Below are 18,611 nucleotides of genomic sequence, written 5' to 3'. Positions count from 1 at the left end.
GGACTGCCCGCCCACCAGCATTACTGGCTGGTGGGAATGAAACACCCAAAAGTTTTAAAAGTTTTTTCTCTTGAATATTCTTTTGTAAACAATAATAGGCCGATTTGGTCCCAATGGTTAGGTTCTGTGAAGGTCTTCGACACCAACCACCTTTGTTAATTTTATTATCGATGTTCTTTAATTGTATGCAGGTTACAGGAATTTCATAGCTCGAAGCAGAGTTCTACCTTACTGGTTTTTCCCCTTATTGGCTTCTCGATCGTATTCTTTTGTTACATACCAGGTATTGGTGGTGGCACCAGAACAATTTTTGATTTTGTTACATAATTTAGAGTTAGTTACGTTTTGTCCTTCTTCTTGTTAACTTCCGTTTTTAATTCATATTTTTTTCGTTTTGCCTGTAGTTGTAACCCGTTAGTTCACAGTTAATAATGCACATGTAAATAAAGTCTATATATAGTGTTTTATATCGAGTTTCATTCGCTCAGTTAAAACCAACATTTTGAGAAAATACTGCTCGTAATTTCACGGCAAACAGGTACCAAAATATAAAACCAAATATTAGAGAACAAATTTTATATATGAAAAATATAATACCTAATTAAATTTTAATTTTTGTTGTTACGGTATCAGTTGTCCTTGCCATGTGCCTGTCGTATTTTCAAAAGGTGGCAACCGTAGTACGTACTTTGTCAACATAAACGGGAGTGTGACGTTAATTAAATTTTAAAGACTCTTGACTTGATCGTCGATAGGCACGTGTTGGTAACCGCAAATAATAATTCACACGGTAGCAGAAACGAACGATTCGATCTGATTCGAGTTAGTAGTAGGCAAGTAGCTGGTTGTAACAAGAATAGTTGCGTGCGAAATCGGAATAAAACGTTAGGTAAAGTTTACATGAATGAATGCAACGAACCGAGCATTTTTCCGTTAAAAACTGCGATACTATCCTTGCAAACTTTAAATGCACGAGAAATATTGTGCGTGCCTCGAATGCATAATGGGACACGGAGCGATATACAACACCTCTGTGAACAATATTTTACTACCAACTACCTTAATATAATATTATCTGCGCCACGATAAGCCGAGTTATAAAAGTCTCGTTCAAAACGGAACCTTCCAAGTTCATAAAATAATATCGTCCGCATTAAGGATGCGCCCGCTGTAGCTATTATCCTTCTACATAATATTGTAGTGTGCAAGCATGGAACAAGCGCATTATGCATACTTTACATCGCACTTTTTCTTATTTAAAAGCATAATACTGCGCTTCTTCAATCACTTATCGCAAATTTTCTCTCCATTAAAGACTGCCAGTCTATACAGTCGCTTCAATTTAATTTTACTTCTTTTGGATTACAAAGTCAAAGTTGTAAATCTTTTACTCTATTATTTATTACTGAAACAGTAAATCTATTACCCTGTATACTTATCACAAGAAAGAGAAAGATACTGCTGTCATTGTCGGCTAGTCGCAGGTATAACGAATATATAAAAAGTTTGTAGAATGTGCCTCTCTTTTGTTTTCTATCAATTGCTTCATAAATCTGAACAAGTTACAGTGACATAGACAAGTTTTACTCACACATCTAAATATGATTTTTGAAAAAGTGAACAAAACTACTTTTTTTCAATGTGTATTTCAATAACATAATTACAATCTACGTATACTGTAAAAATCAAGAGTTAGAGTACAATAAATGAAGATTTTGAAACTTAATTACGAAAATACACATAAAAAATATATAAAAATAGAGAACACCTTCGGCGAGGTTTTATAATTTATTGATGTTATAAAATTAAGTATGTTATTGAATTAATTTAATGCAAACAGTCAATCAAGACAAGCAAAGTATGACAAAACTAATCGTTATGTATCATAAAGTCGACAAGAAAAAAAACTAAAGTACCCCAGAAAAACTTCTGTACATTTTTAATTAATTTTTCAATTGAAATATGCACGCTGTCATTAGTTTTAAAATTTACCTTTATAATCCAAAACTTTGAAATTTCGCCAAAGCAACTTAACTGTGTCAGAAAATAAATAAAGTAGAAATCTGTTCATTTATCCCTAACAGGAATACATATGAATATACCCACCATCATAAGATCCTCAGTCCTAAGACTGGTTGGACACGTACCTCCACTCTTTCCTATCCTGACCTAATCTTCGCATTTCCCTAAAACTAGAACAGTCCATATCCTTAACTATCTGCGAACAGTAATCTAATCTAGGTCTATCTCTACCCCTCCTAACTTCCGTTTCTGCCTCTAATATGTCTCTGCCTCTAATATGTCTCTGCCTGGATCTTCATACCTATTTCTTATCGGCCATAATGGTGGAGTTCTTAAAGAGAAACCAGACTAAGACAAGTCCCTAAATCATTGAAACTCGCAAGCCGATCCACCCACCTTTGTACAAGAGTTTCGTCAAGGTTCAAGTCCCACTCATTAGATATTTATTGGTGACACGAGTGAAATTAATATTTACTTTTACTTTTACGATCCACAGGAAAGTATCTATGAGCCTAACACAAATAAAGTTGGAGATAAAGCTTTGTGAGTTGTACAAACCGCGAGCGCACATTATGAGGAGGGTGCCCCTTCTAAAGCACGTGCCTGCCACTATGCGTACGTACCTCAATCTGCTGTTTATCGGTAAAACAGCCTCGATTAAAGCGCTTCAATGCATTTCATTATTAGAGTGCCTCGAGTATATGCACTCATTTAATATTATGTCAGTAATACCTCAAATTGAGGCGTGTGCCGCACGTGTTAAGACCCATATTGCCTCAAAGAGTGAGTACCCATGGTGCCGTACCTGTAGCGTCGCGACCATTTGCGTGCCCGTAGCGCCGCGACAATAGCAGGTAAAATTTGAGCGTGCCAATAGCAGAGCGGTACGGGACAGGACAGGACTCAAAATGTAGTAATTAAAATTTAATTTGTGGTCGGTCACAAAAGCAAATGTTATTTCGATGCATCTTTTAGAATTTAGGTGAAATGGTCGAAATTGATTATTATTATTATTGATTGAATAAAGTCGGTATAGTAAATGGTTTTCAGAAGTATCTGATAACTGAAGTGTACAAAACAGACAAGCGAAATGGAATCAACTTTAATGTTTAATATAAAACAGCGTATCTACGGATGGTTTAACTTCATTCAGTACGTAGTAGATGTACATAAATATGATATTTTATGTCTACTCTTTAGAGCATTTATTAGTAATAAAGTACGATTTCACATTAATAAATAAAAGCAAGCAAAAACACATTTTTAATAAATACCAAATACCAACCCATACATAACGTTCTTTCTGACGTTAATAAATCCACCAAGAATTTTCCCTTCATTTTACTGGCACATTGAACAGACAGTCAGTAAATAAAATGACAGTATTTAAATGTTGTTTCCAAGAAACTAAATTAAAGCAACTTTTATGTTAAATGCAGTTCCTGTCGATACAATAGAAGCATAAGTTAATTACATAATTCAGTTCGCAGAATTCGGACCGACATTAGTTCGAAGAAACAAGTCGAGACAATTTACCTGGAAATTAGCATAAAATAACTGTGTGAATTTATATACCAATTTATACGTGTTTGTGTAAGAGAAATATGAAGGCAGGAAAAAAGCAACTAACAAAAACAAATGGATCTTATTGCAAATGATCACTACACAATATAATGCAGAACTATTAAAAGGCGAAGTGTAATACTCAAAAGCAAGAATTATTATTTACGCATTTCTGTAGTTTCTCTATATAAATGTAAAGTTTATGATGTTAAATGATAAATGTACGAAGCCTTTCTTTATATAGAAAATTTATAAATATAATGTTATAAAAAAAAAATTGTAACCCCTGGATTATTTTACAGGAAACAAGGAATACTTCAGTCAACATCAAACCTTAGACTAGATACCTATAGCTTAATTTGTAGAATACCATAATCTAAGAAGGTACAAAATACGCTGTGATAATTACGGAAAATCCTAATATTTTGTAAAGCTGATAAATAATAACCACGATAATAAGATGATATATTCAAACTACTCGGCGAACAAAACATTTCTTTTGCGGTTACCTATACAGTTTCTCGGACTGTACTGTATTATAGTATATAGACCAAAGTTGTACAAACTAGAGTTGTGTACATATTAAGATTAAGGAAGAATGCTTACCATTATGCGTAGGATCTCTGATAATAATAGGCAATTCTAATCTTGGAACTATGATACCTGAAAAAATATTAAGAAAAATAGATTAGTAACGTAATTAATCAATTGGTCGGTAGTTATTATTAGTTACACAGGATATAATTAAAATTTACTAATCTTAAGAAGAGGTAATATTAGAACCATACCGAACTGTATGGTAGACCATTTACTGTAAAAGCGGTTCCTAATTGTTTTTGCTAAGAACCCTTTTTGGCGGAACCCCTTCTAGTCAAAACAGTAAATTGATAATAGTTTTTATGTGAGACCCCTGACATCTTATCGTGTACATCTTTTGCTTAAATTTTGAAATGAATCAAAACAAAAAATGTGATAACGTTCTTAACAACTGCAGGACATCATCCTTAAATTTAATTCACATGCTATTTAAATTTGAATCAACTGATAATATCGATCATGTTATCATGTTCTCATACTCTGAGTTAGCATTGATGGTTTAGCCCTCAGTGGCTCTCCTGTAACTCCTTTGGAAAATATTCTTCCAAGGATCTTTGAGATTCAATGAATGTTCATTTATGATTTTACCTACATCTGAGGTTACTTGTAACTCATTTTCTTTGAGAAAGTATTTAGAAGAGGAAAATATTCTTTATATATTATATTAATTTAATAATATAAGCCGTTGTTTCGGTTAAATATAGAACTGTTGCTTTTCGCAGAATTTTGCATACTTTTATGTTATAATATTTTCAATAAAAGACCTATTCATTTAATGGTTTATTGGGATAAGCGACACATTTTTTCAAGTGTTTCCTTTCTTATGCCTTCACATACTTCCTTCCAACATCTATAGATCCAATTATATTTGAAGTTGATTCAACGGCTAATAGCTCTCAACCTATAGTCTTTCATTAATTTCCCTTACTTGTTTTCACTTTCAACCGTCGATCCTAGTAGTTTTGGAAACTTAACTCTAACTTAATAATTTACACTACGGTACATAAATCCCATGGCCAACGGATTTTCTGATTCAAGATACAATTTCTGATTCATTAAGTTCGTTAAAAGAATTGAATTCCTAACGTTTCCTATCATTTATTAGGAAAAAACGCCATATCTCGTAGAACCCCTGCGACCATTTCACAGAATACCGTTTGGGAACCTCTGTATTATAATCAATAAACTTTATAACCATTAATTAAATATAATAGACATATTATAAAAGAAACAAGAGTTAAGTGGAGCAGAGGAAGATCTAAATTAGATTACTGTTCACAAATATTAAGGATGAGGGATGTTCTAGTTTTAGGGAAATGTGAAGATTAGCTCAAGACAAAAAAGAGTAGAGGTGCGTATGCAACCAGTTTTTGGATTAACGATCTTATGATGATGAATGAAATAGAATAACCAGAAAAAATTTTGTTCAAATTGCGTAATTGTGTAAAATCACCATGTCTAATTGGTCATAGATGTAACAAAATTTAAGTCTTTGTACTACCAAGACAAAGACTGAGCGAAAACTAAAACGAAGACCGAATGAACAAGACCAAGACTAAAACCAAGACCGAACGAAAAATTATTACTTTTATTTATTTAAACTGTTTGATGCAACTTTAATATATTCTTTTCTTGGAACAAAACGTTTTTAGTAAGTATTTGAAATTTTCAGTTTACTTTACTAGATTTTAAATATAAAAAAAAAGGAAACTTTACCACTGTTTGAAAAGAGAAATCTACAAGAATGTACAAATGAAAGATCAGCAGATCAGAACAAGCGCACCAAGTCAAATACAAACTGTTGGGGTAAATTTTAGTAAGACAATAAAAGTTATTGCCTCTATAAAGTTTATTATCTTATAATCGATTTGTATGAGAATAAAATACAGATTAAATTTTTACACAAACAGCTTTTCGAGGTCACAGTCATAGTTTGTAATCCTACAAATATTTCCTAGTCACTCTTAATGCTGCTGTTCTCATGGCAACGGTAATAAAAATCCTTGATTCTTACTATTCATCCAGATCCTTAAGTTTTCAGATAAGGATCTTCTTCGATACATGTATACGTTTATTTATCTGTTTTCGACGTTTCAGTTGCGAAACAATCGAGACAATTTCTAAATATAGGAAAAAAAAACTTTTTATATAACTCAAATGTCGTAAGTTATTTCCTTGGAAGTTGCCGGGAAATTGATTGTTTTTCATGGGAACTATCTGATGTCATCTATCGATTCATCGAATAATTGCACTGAAATTGTTAATAAAAAATGCAAGACCTTTGCTTGTTTAACTTGTTTTACGAAAGACTATTAAAAAGAATCTTTTATAATCTATACTCATAAAAAGTAAAACGATTTGACCCACAAACAAAAAGTAAAATCATCAAACAATACAGAACAATGAATATCTAATGAAGACCCAATTATACTTGAAATATCATGATGCTTTCGATTATACTGGATCTTACTTCAAAATTTTTAACTAATAACAGAGATTATTCCAGAAAAACAAACAACCTTCCTAAACCTCTTTATAACATTAAGAAAATAGATGGTAAAGGATTTTGACAACAGTCACTATTACATACAGTCATCAAAAAAATTGTTCTTACCAATAGAGGGTATTTTGTGGTGGAGTATCTTCCTAACGTTTCGCAAGCACGAGACCTGAACTTCTTCAGCATTCAGCATCACAGGTGGAAGGACCTCTGAAGAACCCCGCCACTCGTGCTAGTGAAACGTTAGGTAGAAACTTCAACCGACGACAGTTAACCTCGGTTTGATTAGTGATTTAATGTAGTAATGCTTATGATGAGATAAAAAATTGAAAAGTTCAAAATGGTAATGTACTTCTATTAAATTGCTGAGTATAAGCAGTTAATATTCATTATTTAAAATCACTAGGTTGAAAAGGTAATTAGCAAAGTAAAACAAGAAGTACATTTGGTAAATCAATACGGCGATAGAGAAAGATAGAGGGAGGAAGAAAGAGAGAGAGGAAGATGAAACGTACTTTTCAATGCGAAAGTAAATTTAAAGTTGATTGAATGAATCAAATCGAGCCGCTTATTCGGGGTAGAGTTTTGCGGTTGGCATATTAGAGTGGAGACATCGAGTCAAACAGACTACGAAACTTACAACGATCCGGAACTCCTGTTAGTTTAAACTTATTCCCGTGGGAGTGGAAGGTTCTACATCAAACATTCCTGGAGATAAACGCGTTCAGAAACTAAATATCGGCCTCGGCCCGCTTGGGCTTGGGAATTCCACGGGATTACACTATATAATCTTTGAATTTAATGTGCTTGGAACATTAGCTATATCAATTAACATCTGCAAGCCATTAGATGCGCTCGCTTTCGCGAGTAAGAATAATGAGCCGTCAAGAAATTTAAATCTTCGAGATCTGAAGCGTTATTTTTAATTCTCGTCTCTGTGCTCCGCAACTTTAACGTGACAGAACACATTTTTCAAAATATGTAGGTGGATACAGAATAAACATACTTACTTACTTTAAGCACATCTCATACCTATTAATTGTGTGAAAACAAAAATTTTGTTTTTTTTTTCTACTGAAACTCAAATTGCTTCGGTTCCCATAAGAAAAATCCCTTTACTTGCCAAGGCAAGAGCAAAATAGTTCGCTTTGCAAATTAATTTCTCTTGTTAGGGTTCACATCTCTAAAGGAAAAACGGAATCGTTACGCTTGTGTCACAGATATGTTTCTGTAAAATTGTTACAAATGGAAATTTGAAACTTGGTAGCAAAAATTAACCCTTATATTTTCCAATTTGTAATTTTAGAGACATTTACAGTAATTTTTAAGACATCAAGCTGGGATGTCTGTTGTGGAGAAATGTTTCTTCCCCTTCGTTAGCGAAATAACTGAAACTGAAATTTAGAACAAAATGGATCTACCTTGATCTTTGTAAGAAAACTACCTAAAGGACAGAGTTTGGTAGTTTTTAAGAAATTCAATATGCATCAAAAAAATTAAAACATATCCCCGAAGACGGTTTTGTAAAATTTATTTACAAGCCCCGGCATGTAACCCTACTTTTAATTTCATTACTTGCAAGTTGATATTTCATAAGTGTGTTTATAATGACGAGCCCGTTATCTACGAATATTCTTTTCCTGCTACGTGTATTTTCGACATATCACGTGTGAAAGACAATTAATTTTCATTTGTAATTAATCAGTTGAAAAACTAAAAAGGGAAATGTGGCCTAGCCTCCTGTAAATCATTAAGCAACACATTTCTCAACACGGAGAAAATGGAAAAGGAAAATTTACTTGAATATTAAAGCGATATTTACAATCTATCTTGCTATTCCGTTGCTTCTTAAGCGAAAATAATAAAAATTACAATTTGGACCGGAATTTGTAAAAACAAAATCCCAGCAGAAATAAATTTACTAGGTATTTTAGTTGATATTACAAATTAAATTGTAATAATTAAGAAACTTGAAATTATTAATAAAATGTATTAATTCTACGGCAAATTCAGTCATTTACAATCGTTTTGCATTGTCATAAAAATTTAGTTTTCTCCATGAAGGAGCTGTGTAGGTAGCTATATAATATATCTAATTAATAGCTAGATCAAGTTCCCTTCTTTTATCATACTGACTGAATTAATTTAGTAAACATACTGTTAGATATATATTCGTCAGAAGATCCGTTCAAATCGCCTATTTGATATTATGACTAGTTATAAATATGGTAAACGTAATTGCCAGTTTCGCGATGGCAATAGCAAGTCATAAAAATTGCTTCTTGCCCTTACAAGTTGCCCCAGCCAACTGCGACTAGTCTGCTCAGCTGCCGAGTTGCATTTGAAAGTTTGAAACGTTACATCGCACATTGTACAAACAACAACAGTCAAGTAAGAATAAGACGGTAACCATATATGCAAAATGCATTCTGCGACCGCTCCAAATAAGCCTGGTTGTCTGCAAATCTGTTGGCTACATAATGAGATACAATTTAGAAATATCGAATAAGTTATGGGAAACGATAGTTTTATTGTACACTTAAATGGACATCTCCTAATAAAGGGAAACTTTATCAGAAGAAACAAACAATCTGGTCTACAGACTGAACATGGAAAAAAAGCTCTCACCTATTTTCCAAAAGATTATTATACTTAAGAGGTATAAACTAACGTAAAGTTGAATTTTAAAATCAATTAGAAAGAAGAATGACATAATAATTTAAAAAAAACAAGTCGTTATAATTCAAATCGAAAAAAAAAAAAACAAAAATGGCAGGCAGTATAGACAAAATAATACGTTGGAATTATAGATTTGCGCCGCGTCATTAACGTAATATTGTTGGCGAAAAATCGCGATTGATTACACGAAACAACCTTAGAACTAGAATAGATTACGTGCAATAGACGAATCTCCTTCTGATCGTAGGTGGAAATTGTACTCGACCGTTTTTTTACAACCTTTCTTCCAACGAAAGTTGCTAGATGCAATTGTCATATGAGTATAGTTACATAATTCGTAAATATTATCGAGAGCGAGTGCCTCAGGCAGCGATCGATATCGCGTCGGCACTTTGGATTCCAAGGAAACAACACGAGGCGGCTCCCCGATACAAGAAACTGATCAGGAACCGAACAAAATTGTGACAATATCTGACGAAGTGCAATCGACAAAAGACAAGTGATATAAATAGTGTCTAAACTATGATATAAATTCATATTAAAAGTAATAAAAATACACAGTGACATAAGCAAGCGATAAATAAACAAATTTGTGTAATTAATTGCTTATACATATATACTTACTAGATCTGCTTACATAAATGTATCAAAGCAGTAACCAAAAGAACTAAGCCCAAAAAGCCCTTACTTATTAAAATGCTTTAGATCTTGAAGCTCCAATTACATTATAAAAGCCACGGATTTTGAATTAGCAATTATTTCTAAAGCTTGTTTTAAGCAGTTTAAATTACAAATTATAAAGCACTTTTCTAATTCGTATATCATGCCCTAATTACTTGTTCATGAATGGACTTAAGTCAAAGTGCTTCTAAACCCTGAAAGGCTGAAAACACATTTTCAAGCACAAAGTACGAAATCTCTATTCAGCTCTGAAATAGAGTTGCAGAAAATTTGTTGCAATTTATTATCTTAACATGTATTAAAAAAGACGTATATGAAACTAGACGATATAAATAGATCTAAGTGTTATAAATTTTACAATAATAAAGATGCAAACGAACGGAATAAGGGTGAAGTAGTTAACGTTAAATTAGAGGTTAACCGAGGGCGAGAGAAGTTAAAACTGTTCACGGTTTAGGTTGCGCTTAGCTTGCAGATCGTAAATTTTGGAGAAAAAGGGAAGCGCACCGCGAGCAGTAAAACTGGGTTAATATAAATTAAAAGGGGGAACGCTGAAAAGGGTCAGAAACAACGTCGCCATCGCCGTTCGTCCTGTAAACACAATTTAAATATACATACCGACAACGGCCAACAACTACGTACATAAAGACCGGGAATGAGATAAACTACAATGTTTACCAAACACGCTGAAGCATCAACCAAAAAAAAAAAAGAAAAATACATAGAATAAATAACGAAATAAATGTGAAGTTAAAACCTTCAACTAAGGATAAATAACATAATCTTTATGTAAACAGTAGAATAAATTGCAGAACAGAATATTTCATATCAAAAGCATTCCAAACAAAATTGATAAAAATCGAAATTGAAGGTCTACCACTAAACAGGCTATGAAAAATTTATGTTCAGCAAACAAATCATTTCTTGAGGGTAGAATTAAACCACAAAACGAAAGTTCACTCCACAAACAAAAAAACAATTTTCTTAGGTGATATATTTACTGAAAAACAACATCATTTCAAAGATTAATTCTAAAATCTAGTGTCTATTAATTTGATAAATGACTGCATTTTACAATGACATAATGAGGTAACCAGAGCGACTATACTAAACTACACACCAAAAACCGATTGGTTAAATTGACAAAACCGAATAACCAATGACTAAATATATTGTAAAATTTTTGAATTGCCGAAGATTTTTTCTTAAAATAAAAATAGACAGACAGACACACACGAGTGACTCTATAAGGGTTCTGTTTTTCCCCTAACCCGAGAAGATGTCCGAAATACATTCAAACTGCAAATGTAAATATGTAAATTTGTACGCACAATATTGTTTTCTTGAAAGATTTACCATGTTACCTATGTTCAGACTATAGATTTCTTATTAATTTTCCTGTAATCTATAAGTAAAGAACTATTTTCTGTATTTTTTCGTTCAGTATTGTAGCGAGAACGAGTGCGTAAACAGCTTATCGATTCGCCGATTAGCTGCGGGCGTCTTTCTTCATGTGCGCCGTATTTGTAAATGTGTGTGTGTCATACCTGTATTCTGGGAAAGCAGTTAAACACTTCAAAGAAAAAAGAAACTTTCCGGGAGTTTCGAGAAGGTTCCCGAAAGTAAACAAAAGAGTAATTAAAGGAAGAGACGATCGCCGAGAGGAAGAAGAAATAAATTGACAGTGGTAGCAGTAAAATAAATAACGCAGTGAATAGTGATATATCAACAGTATTGTAAATAAATAGAATAAGTTTAGTAATAATTTAATAGTATTTTTAAGTTCTTCAATAATTAGTGTAAATAAAACATTCGCATTTATAATATTAGGTAAGATTAGGATATATGTACCTATACGCTGTTATAATTGAAACAAATTCAGTTGTACCACTTGAAGATTAGCTGCACAATAACAAAGTTAAAGGGTGAATATTGAACATCTAAAATGAGATTAATGGAAATGGAACAAAAAGCAAATAAGAAAATGCAATATTAATTATGTGATTTATATTGCCGTTTCCTTTTCGATTGTTTCGCGTTTTACTTATACAATCATCGGTTTTATGTGGTTTTCGTTACGGTCATACCCATTTCCATTTTTCCTCATTTGCGTACCCTGAAGAACAACATATACCATTACCATTCTATTTACATTCAGTAAACAGAGACTAACGGAATACAAAAGGCTTGTCGAAAGAATATTTTGCGTATTAAGCAAATTTTGGTAATTTGGTATTATGAGTTGCTACACCACCATATCGCTGTTCATTGCTGGGGACATTGTCAATTGCAACTGGGTTGGGGATCTTCAATACAGCTATTGATTAAAGCCTTCGTTACTGACTATGAAACTTTTTCTGGAAATCAACAGCGAAACGTTTAGTATAACAGATCACAGTCAACCGCAGCAAAACAGTCCGGAAAATGGAAAATGTTTCATATAATCAAGTCGAACGTTTACACTCACTTGTGTCTACGGTTAGATCGCTATATGGACTTTGTTTATCTGTTCACTATTTGGCCACTTATTTTCCGGGTTTTTGAAATGCAGAACGGTATTTTTCACTACTTTTCTACATACAAATGTAAATATTATTATAAATCATCTGTTAACGAATTTTAAAAAGACTCGGCCGTTTTTTTGTAGTTATTTATGTATAAATAAATTCTCAAATATACTAAAAACACGAAAGAACAGTAACGTAGCCGTGATCATTAGAAGACGGAAAAGGACCACAAATCCTAGAGAACGTTAACAGGTACGTAGTAGTATTAGACACCGGCAGGGAAATCCTAGGGCGCTGTACAGACGACTCTGTACGTTACACGTCCATTTAAAAAAGAACTTCGGTGTAACTATTTCTATAATTTGTTTTTGTATATTAACCGTTAAAAGATTGGAATGAAATATTTAGAAACTGTTAAACTATTATATTTACAAAGGAATTAAAATTAACAAAGTGAACGTCTACAATGATACTGAAAGAATGCTTTCTGTACAACTTAAAACTTAAATACATAAACTGACCTACTGAAGGGAGAGAGGGTGGACAGGCTGTACCAAGCTAGTAATAATTAAGCAGTACAGATATTTTGACCCAAGGGGTCCGACAAAAGTACGTGAAGGGCAATAAACTGAACAAAAATAGGACTTCACAATTGCCTGAAACATGTTGTTAACGTGGATGAAATATTTTTGTGAATTCCCACATAACTATAGAATTAAAAATACATGTATATACAGTCAGGACTGAACAGGCGCATTGCGATTTTATAGTCGCAAAAATGTAACACAGGCTAATAAACGCGCTCATATGCGACTAAATAATCATTACGATCAAAAAATCGCAACTGGTCCAGTTTCTCTTGCGGCGCGATTGTCGCGGATGCAGAATGAATCTTATGGACAGCAATGAACACCCAGACACTTTTTAAAAGCCCCTGCCGGATGACCCCCGGACGCCCTTCAAACTAGGACAAATCCGGGGAATCCCGGCAACCCTAGATTGGACCAATATTGTTTCTTCTGTTTCGTTTTAGTATTATTAGGATTTATTCAATGCCACAATACAGATTGTTTCTGTGACGTTCATATTGCAAATGTTTAAAAGCTGCGATTATTTGGTCGCAGGTGCCCGCATCGGCTTTACTTCCTGCGACCGCAACTTTTCAGTCGCGGCAACTAAAAGATCGCAGTGCGCGCTAGGCCTTACTCGTTAAAATGGAAAGAACTACACAACTTTTCTTGTTTTCCTTATTACATCTTTTATTTATTTTTTTCATGTCGGTATACCTATTTAAAATGCACAGAACTTAAATATTATTTATTATTATCTTCGCAAAAAGAAGGCTTTTTGTGTAAGAGACGGTACGCTACTTTATATATATACGTTCCTTCATACGGAGTAATTATGACCGGTTATGAAGCTAATAAAATGTACGGCAGCAAACTACCTTTCCTCATTCTTAAAAAGGTTCGTATTCGTTCTGCTGAACACCTGCGTTTAAAAGACAATATCTAAAAAATGCACCGTGAGAACCTGACCGTGAATAGAGAACAGAATCAATCCGACTACTCAATTTCGTTGGCAGTATACATATAATAAAGCAACCGCGATTATTGCAACAACGGTTCGAATCTACCAGTAAACCTTATTTTTAGCTATTTATCTTACGATATAAGTAAGTAGGTATTACATAAAGGTACTAATAAAGATCATGTGGTGTTAAGAAAAATGACTCATTCCGTGCCGGTACTGTTGGAAGTATGATCTTTATCTACCTACTTACGTACAGTGCAATCAATAACCGCGTACTCACCATCAAAATTACAGTTTCCAACAAGAGTAATTTGAAGCAATTCACGTTACAATAAGTACTGCCACTTTCTTATCTAAAGACTAGAAATTAAATAGCAAAGTCTAATACAATGACGGTAATAGGGGGTGATTAACTGTTCCATGCTGATGGACTAAAATTTGAAAAGTTCAACTGTAAAACTAGTTTCAACTAACGGATGCTTTAAACGCATTTAAGAATTATTGCTACAAGAAATGATTTTTCAATTTAACTAAATTTTAACATTCAAGATTATAAAAAAATACAACGTATAATTATATATATACAACACGCTACTGAAATAAAACTTCTTCAAACACACAAACATACCGGGATAGGGGTTAAGGAATTGGTTTAATGGCACTATTTATACACCATGAATTTAAATTTTACACTATACATGCCGGAGTTGTCTGTAACGAACGTTGCATTGAAGCGCGCTCACGGCTCAAGCGATCCCCACTACGAAACATCTCTCGTGGCCGAGTAGACGGGGGACATCCGTTGCATGATTTCGTTACATAGCAACTCGCATAAAAGAAACTTACCCTATGGTGCGTAAAGAAGTTTCACTTCAAAAATGTTAATAGAAAAATTCAAATATGTAAAAATAATAATGAAATGATCATTTCGTTTGAGGTGTGTGGTGAAATGACAATTGTAGCAAATAAGTTATTTTGTAACTTGAAGTTATACTGTTATTATTTCAATGTTATTGCTTCAACATTGTCACCTTTCTAAGTGTTTTTTGAATGAAGCGGATGGTGAAATCACTTAAGCGTGCACGGCTAATGCCGAAAGGATGAAGTCCAGAAGGATCGCCCGCCTCCCACTGCTATTGTAGTAGTTCTGGCAATTATGAAACACCCGAAAGTCTTTTTTTTTTAATTTAAAGCCATTCACTTCGCATTTAGTTACTTATCCTATGTTCTATCTGTAGTCTTCTTGGATATGATTCATTCCTCTCCTTTTATAATAAATAGGTTTAGACGTTCTCGAAATAATATTGTAAGATAATATCGTTCTGGACACACTGTATACATAACACGTTGTGTTACTATCGCATGTTATAGTTACAAAGGTATCTCTCGTGTTTGTGTTGATTAACTGTGCAAAAATGCACACGTGTCCGTATGTTTAACAACAGTGTGCATATATGTTCGGAATGAGGCGACAAGCAGTCTACCTCACAATTCACACATCGCATTGTTCAGAGATATCAAATAGTAAGCTAAATATTAGACCTTGAACTGAATTGTGCAACAGTAATAATAATAATAATACGTTTACCACGACATGCTTTTGCGATATGGTGGAAGTTGATTGAATACGCAGAATTAATTATCGCTTGTTTCAACATGATTCGATATTGTTTGTTGTAAACAACGTTTTCATATTGCGTAAAGCGATTTTTTTCCTTTTTTGTTATAAACTGGTCTTTGCCCTGTCAGTTTTGGAAAACATTTACAGCTGCTGATATTGTTATTATTCATACAAAGGAATGCATTATCTATATCATAAACATCCGACCATGTATCGTGGAGTTCAACAAAAGTATGGAGAAATGCAGGAGCACAAAATACACAGAATGATATAGTGTCTATTCTTCTTTGTAATTGTTAACTTAGAATGTACAATAAATTAATTGATATCACTTCAAGGATGCGTATTAAATTACTTAAAACTATTAGGGGTAGATTGATTGCATTATAAAAAGCGGAAGATTTAAATTAAAAGTTGAAAGTGAATAAATACTTTTTCATTCGAGCGCGTCGAATTACTAAACTGGGCCGCACGAAGGGGTTCTGTGAACTACTACGGAAGGTGGATAGATTGGGGTAGGAAGGATCGTACAGCTGCACCATTGAGACGTGGCCCTTTTGACTTTTTCACTTGCGGCGCTAATGATAAACAAGAACCACATTCGGCTACAAAAGGATGTCTCTTACGCTCGGACGAAATATCGAAATGCATAAGAAGTTGGTCATTGGAGTTGGTGTTCGAATTCTTAACTGGAAGAAAAATGAACTTAAATGATTTACCTTATCGCAGACTAGCCATCCTCCAATGTGCATCTGTAGGCATCACAATCTGAGGGGCCTCGTCTCATTGGTCCAGCAGTACGATTGAGTTCATCATCATCATAAGGTCGTCAGTCCTAAGACTGGTTGGACACGTACCTCCACTCTTTCCTATCCTGAGCTAATCTTCGCATTTCCCTAAATCTAGAACAGCCCACATCCTCAACTATTTGCGAACAGTAATCTTATCTAGATCTACCTCTACCCCTCCTAACTCCTGTTTCTGCCTCTAATATGTCTCTGACTAGACCTTCATGCCTAAGAAGGTGTCCTACCAACCTATCTCGCCTATTTTTTATTGACTTCCATAGAGTCCTCTGTTCTCCTAATCTTTCTATTACCTCTTCATTTCTAACCTTTTCTGCCCACAATATCCTCATCATCCTATAACCCCATATTTCGAAAGATTGAGTTAACTTTAACTTTTAACTTCAAAAAGTGTCCAAACGTAACTAATATCAAAATTATAATTATGGTCTTTTTCGATAACGTGATTTACGCAAGCGGTACCTACCCCATTTCTATATTTAAAAACATATTTCTAGTCATTAATGAACAATTCTTGAAATTCTGATTGCTGTTGTATTGGTGAATGCGCCGGGAAACGCGCCAAAGATTCAGCCATTTTAGTAAAATTATTCTCCGATTTTTACCAATTCTTTGCTATCTTTGATGAGGCAGTGTCTCACGCTTTGAGAGAAAAGTTACCTGTAGTTATGATATAACTGTACAACCAATTAATACTTCAAAACCATTATTAATTACTGACATTTTTAAATGATTTTTATGTTTTAAAAGCACTGAATGGTTTCAGATTAAATAAAAAAAAATAATTTATGTACTTCAAAAAAAAATCAAAAATTTTAACTAGAATTGTACAAAAGAGGATGAAAAAAGAGAAGAAGAACTAATAAGGGGAAGATCAATAGACGAAATAGAGGAACGCAGGAGATCCTTTCCAGCTTTAGGTAAAAATAGTGTAAACGACGACAGATACAGGAGTTAGGAGGGGTAGAGGTTGACCTAGATTAGATTACTGTTCGCAAATAGTTAAAGATGTGGGTTGTTTTAGTTTTAGGGAAATGCGAAGATTAGCTCAGGATAGGAACGAGTGGAGGTACGTGTCCAACCAGTCTTAGGACTGACGACCTTATGATGATAATGATGCACTTCAATACAACTCCAGTGACATCCCTTTCTTTCTGTTCTTATTAGATCCTCTCCCCCTTTCCCTTTCGTTGTGAATCGAGGAAGTAAAAGTTAATAACAAAAGTGAGTTACCAGTAAAGGTTTTCCATTTCTTGAAGGTATTTATTGTCAACACATTCATTTTGTAAAGGGTTTTTCCCATTACTCGTAAAGATATACATATAATTATGATTCATTACAATTTAACGCGTACCTACAAATACACATGCATAAAATTAGCTGAACTGTGATATCTTTCGTTAACATCATCACAAAATACTGCTAACGTTGCACGTGGCTCTAATTATTTCACACGAATGATATGTGTCAAGTTTTGCTTGACTCATACAAAATAACAGGAATTTGTATTCGATTGTCAATTTTATCGAATGTTCACGTAGTAATTAACGGGGTTTGTACTATATCTATATATATTATTGTATTCTAATGTTATGTAAATTAAAATACAACAAACTTCACTTTTTAAGAAACTTACGAAATAAACTAATTTTGAAAACATTTTTGAAATTTAAAGATACATTTTCTCTTTTTATACTTTAACTAACAGCCCGCCCCAGCTTCGCACGGGTGCAATGCTAATACTAAATATACTACAGAATGTTTTTATATACAACATTCACAGCTTTTTTGTCATTAGACCATACAAACCGGCCTCCCGGCCGATACCGCCGCAACCGCTATGTCCCTGCATTTTAAATCTGTAATATGTTTGAAAATATTAATTTAAATTACATGCTGTAAAGGGCCATATTCATCTATATTAAATACACAATGTATTTAAAAGTACTTAATTGGATAAGGATTAATGCTGTATTGCTTAAAATCGCTTCGTAAATAAGCCAATATTTCCAATAAAAAGTAAATAATAAAAAATGGTTATTGTGGGTTATCCCTAAGAGATAGACATATACCATCGCGGACTTTTTTGTAGGCCTTTTTAA

General features: G+C 33.6%; 1 protein-coding gene across 5 annotated transcripts in view; it reads right to left on the bottom strand.

Annotated features, from left to right (window-relative positions):
* The window catches only part of LOC108736193 (probable serine/threonine-protein kinase MARK-A), a 395,028-nt gene that overhangs the window by 240,149 nt on the left and 136,268 nt on the right, over positions 1-18,611 (bottom strand). For all 5 annotated transcript variants that reach the window (XM_025981385.1, XM_025981388.1, XM_025981387.1 and 2 more), the window contains exon 3: positions 4,192-4,248. Coding sequence is in view for 2 of the 5 variants with exons in the window: in XM_025981387.1 (XP_025837172.1) it covers positions 4,192-4,194 (3 nt within the window). In the remaining 3 variants the exon portion in view is untranslated. The remainder of the gene's footprint in view (positions 1-4,191; positions 4,249-18,611) is intronic.

This window comes from Agrilus planipennis, unplaced genomic scaffold (assembly GCF_000699045.2).
Source record: "Agrilus planipennis isolate EAB-ADULT unplaced genomic scaffold, Apla_2.0 scaffold100, whole genome shotgun sequence".
NCBI lineage: Eukaryota > Metazoa > Arthropoda > Insecta > Coleoptera > Buprestidae > Agrilus > Agrilus planipennis.
This window is presented reverse-complemented; position numbering and strand designations above follow the sequence as displayed.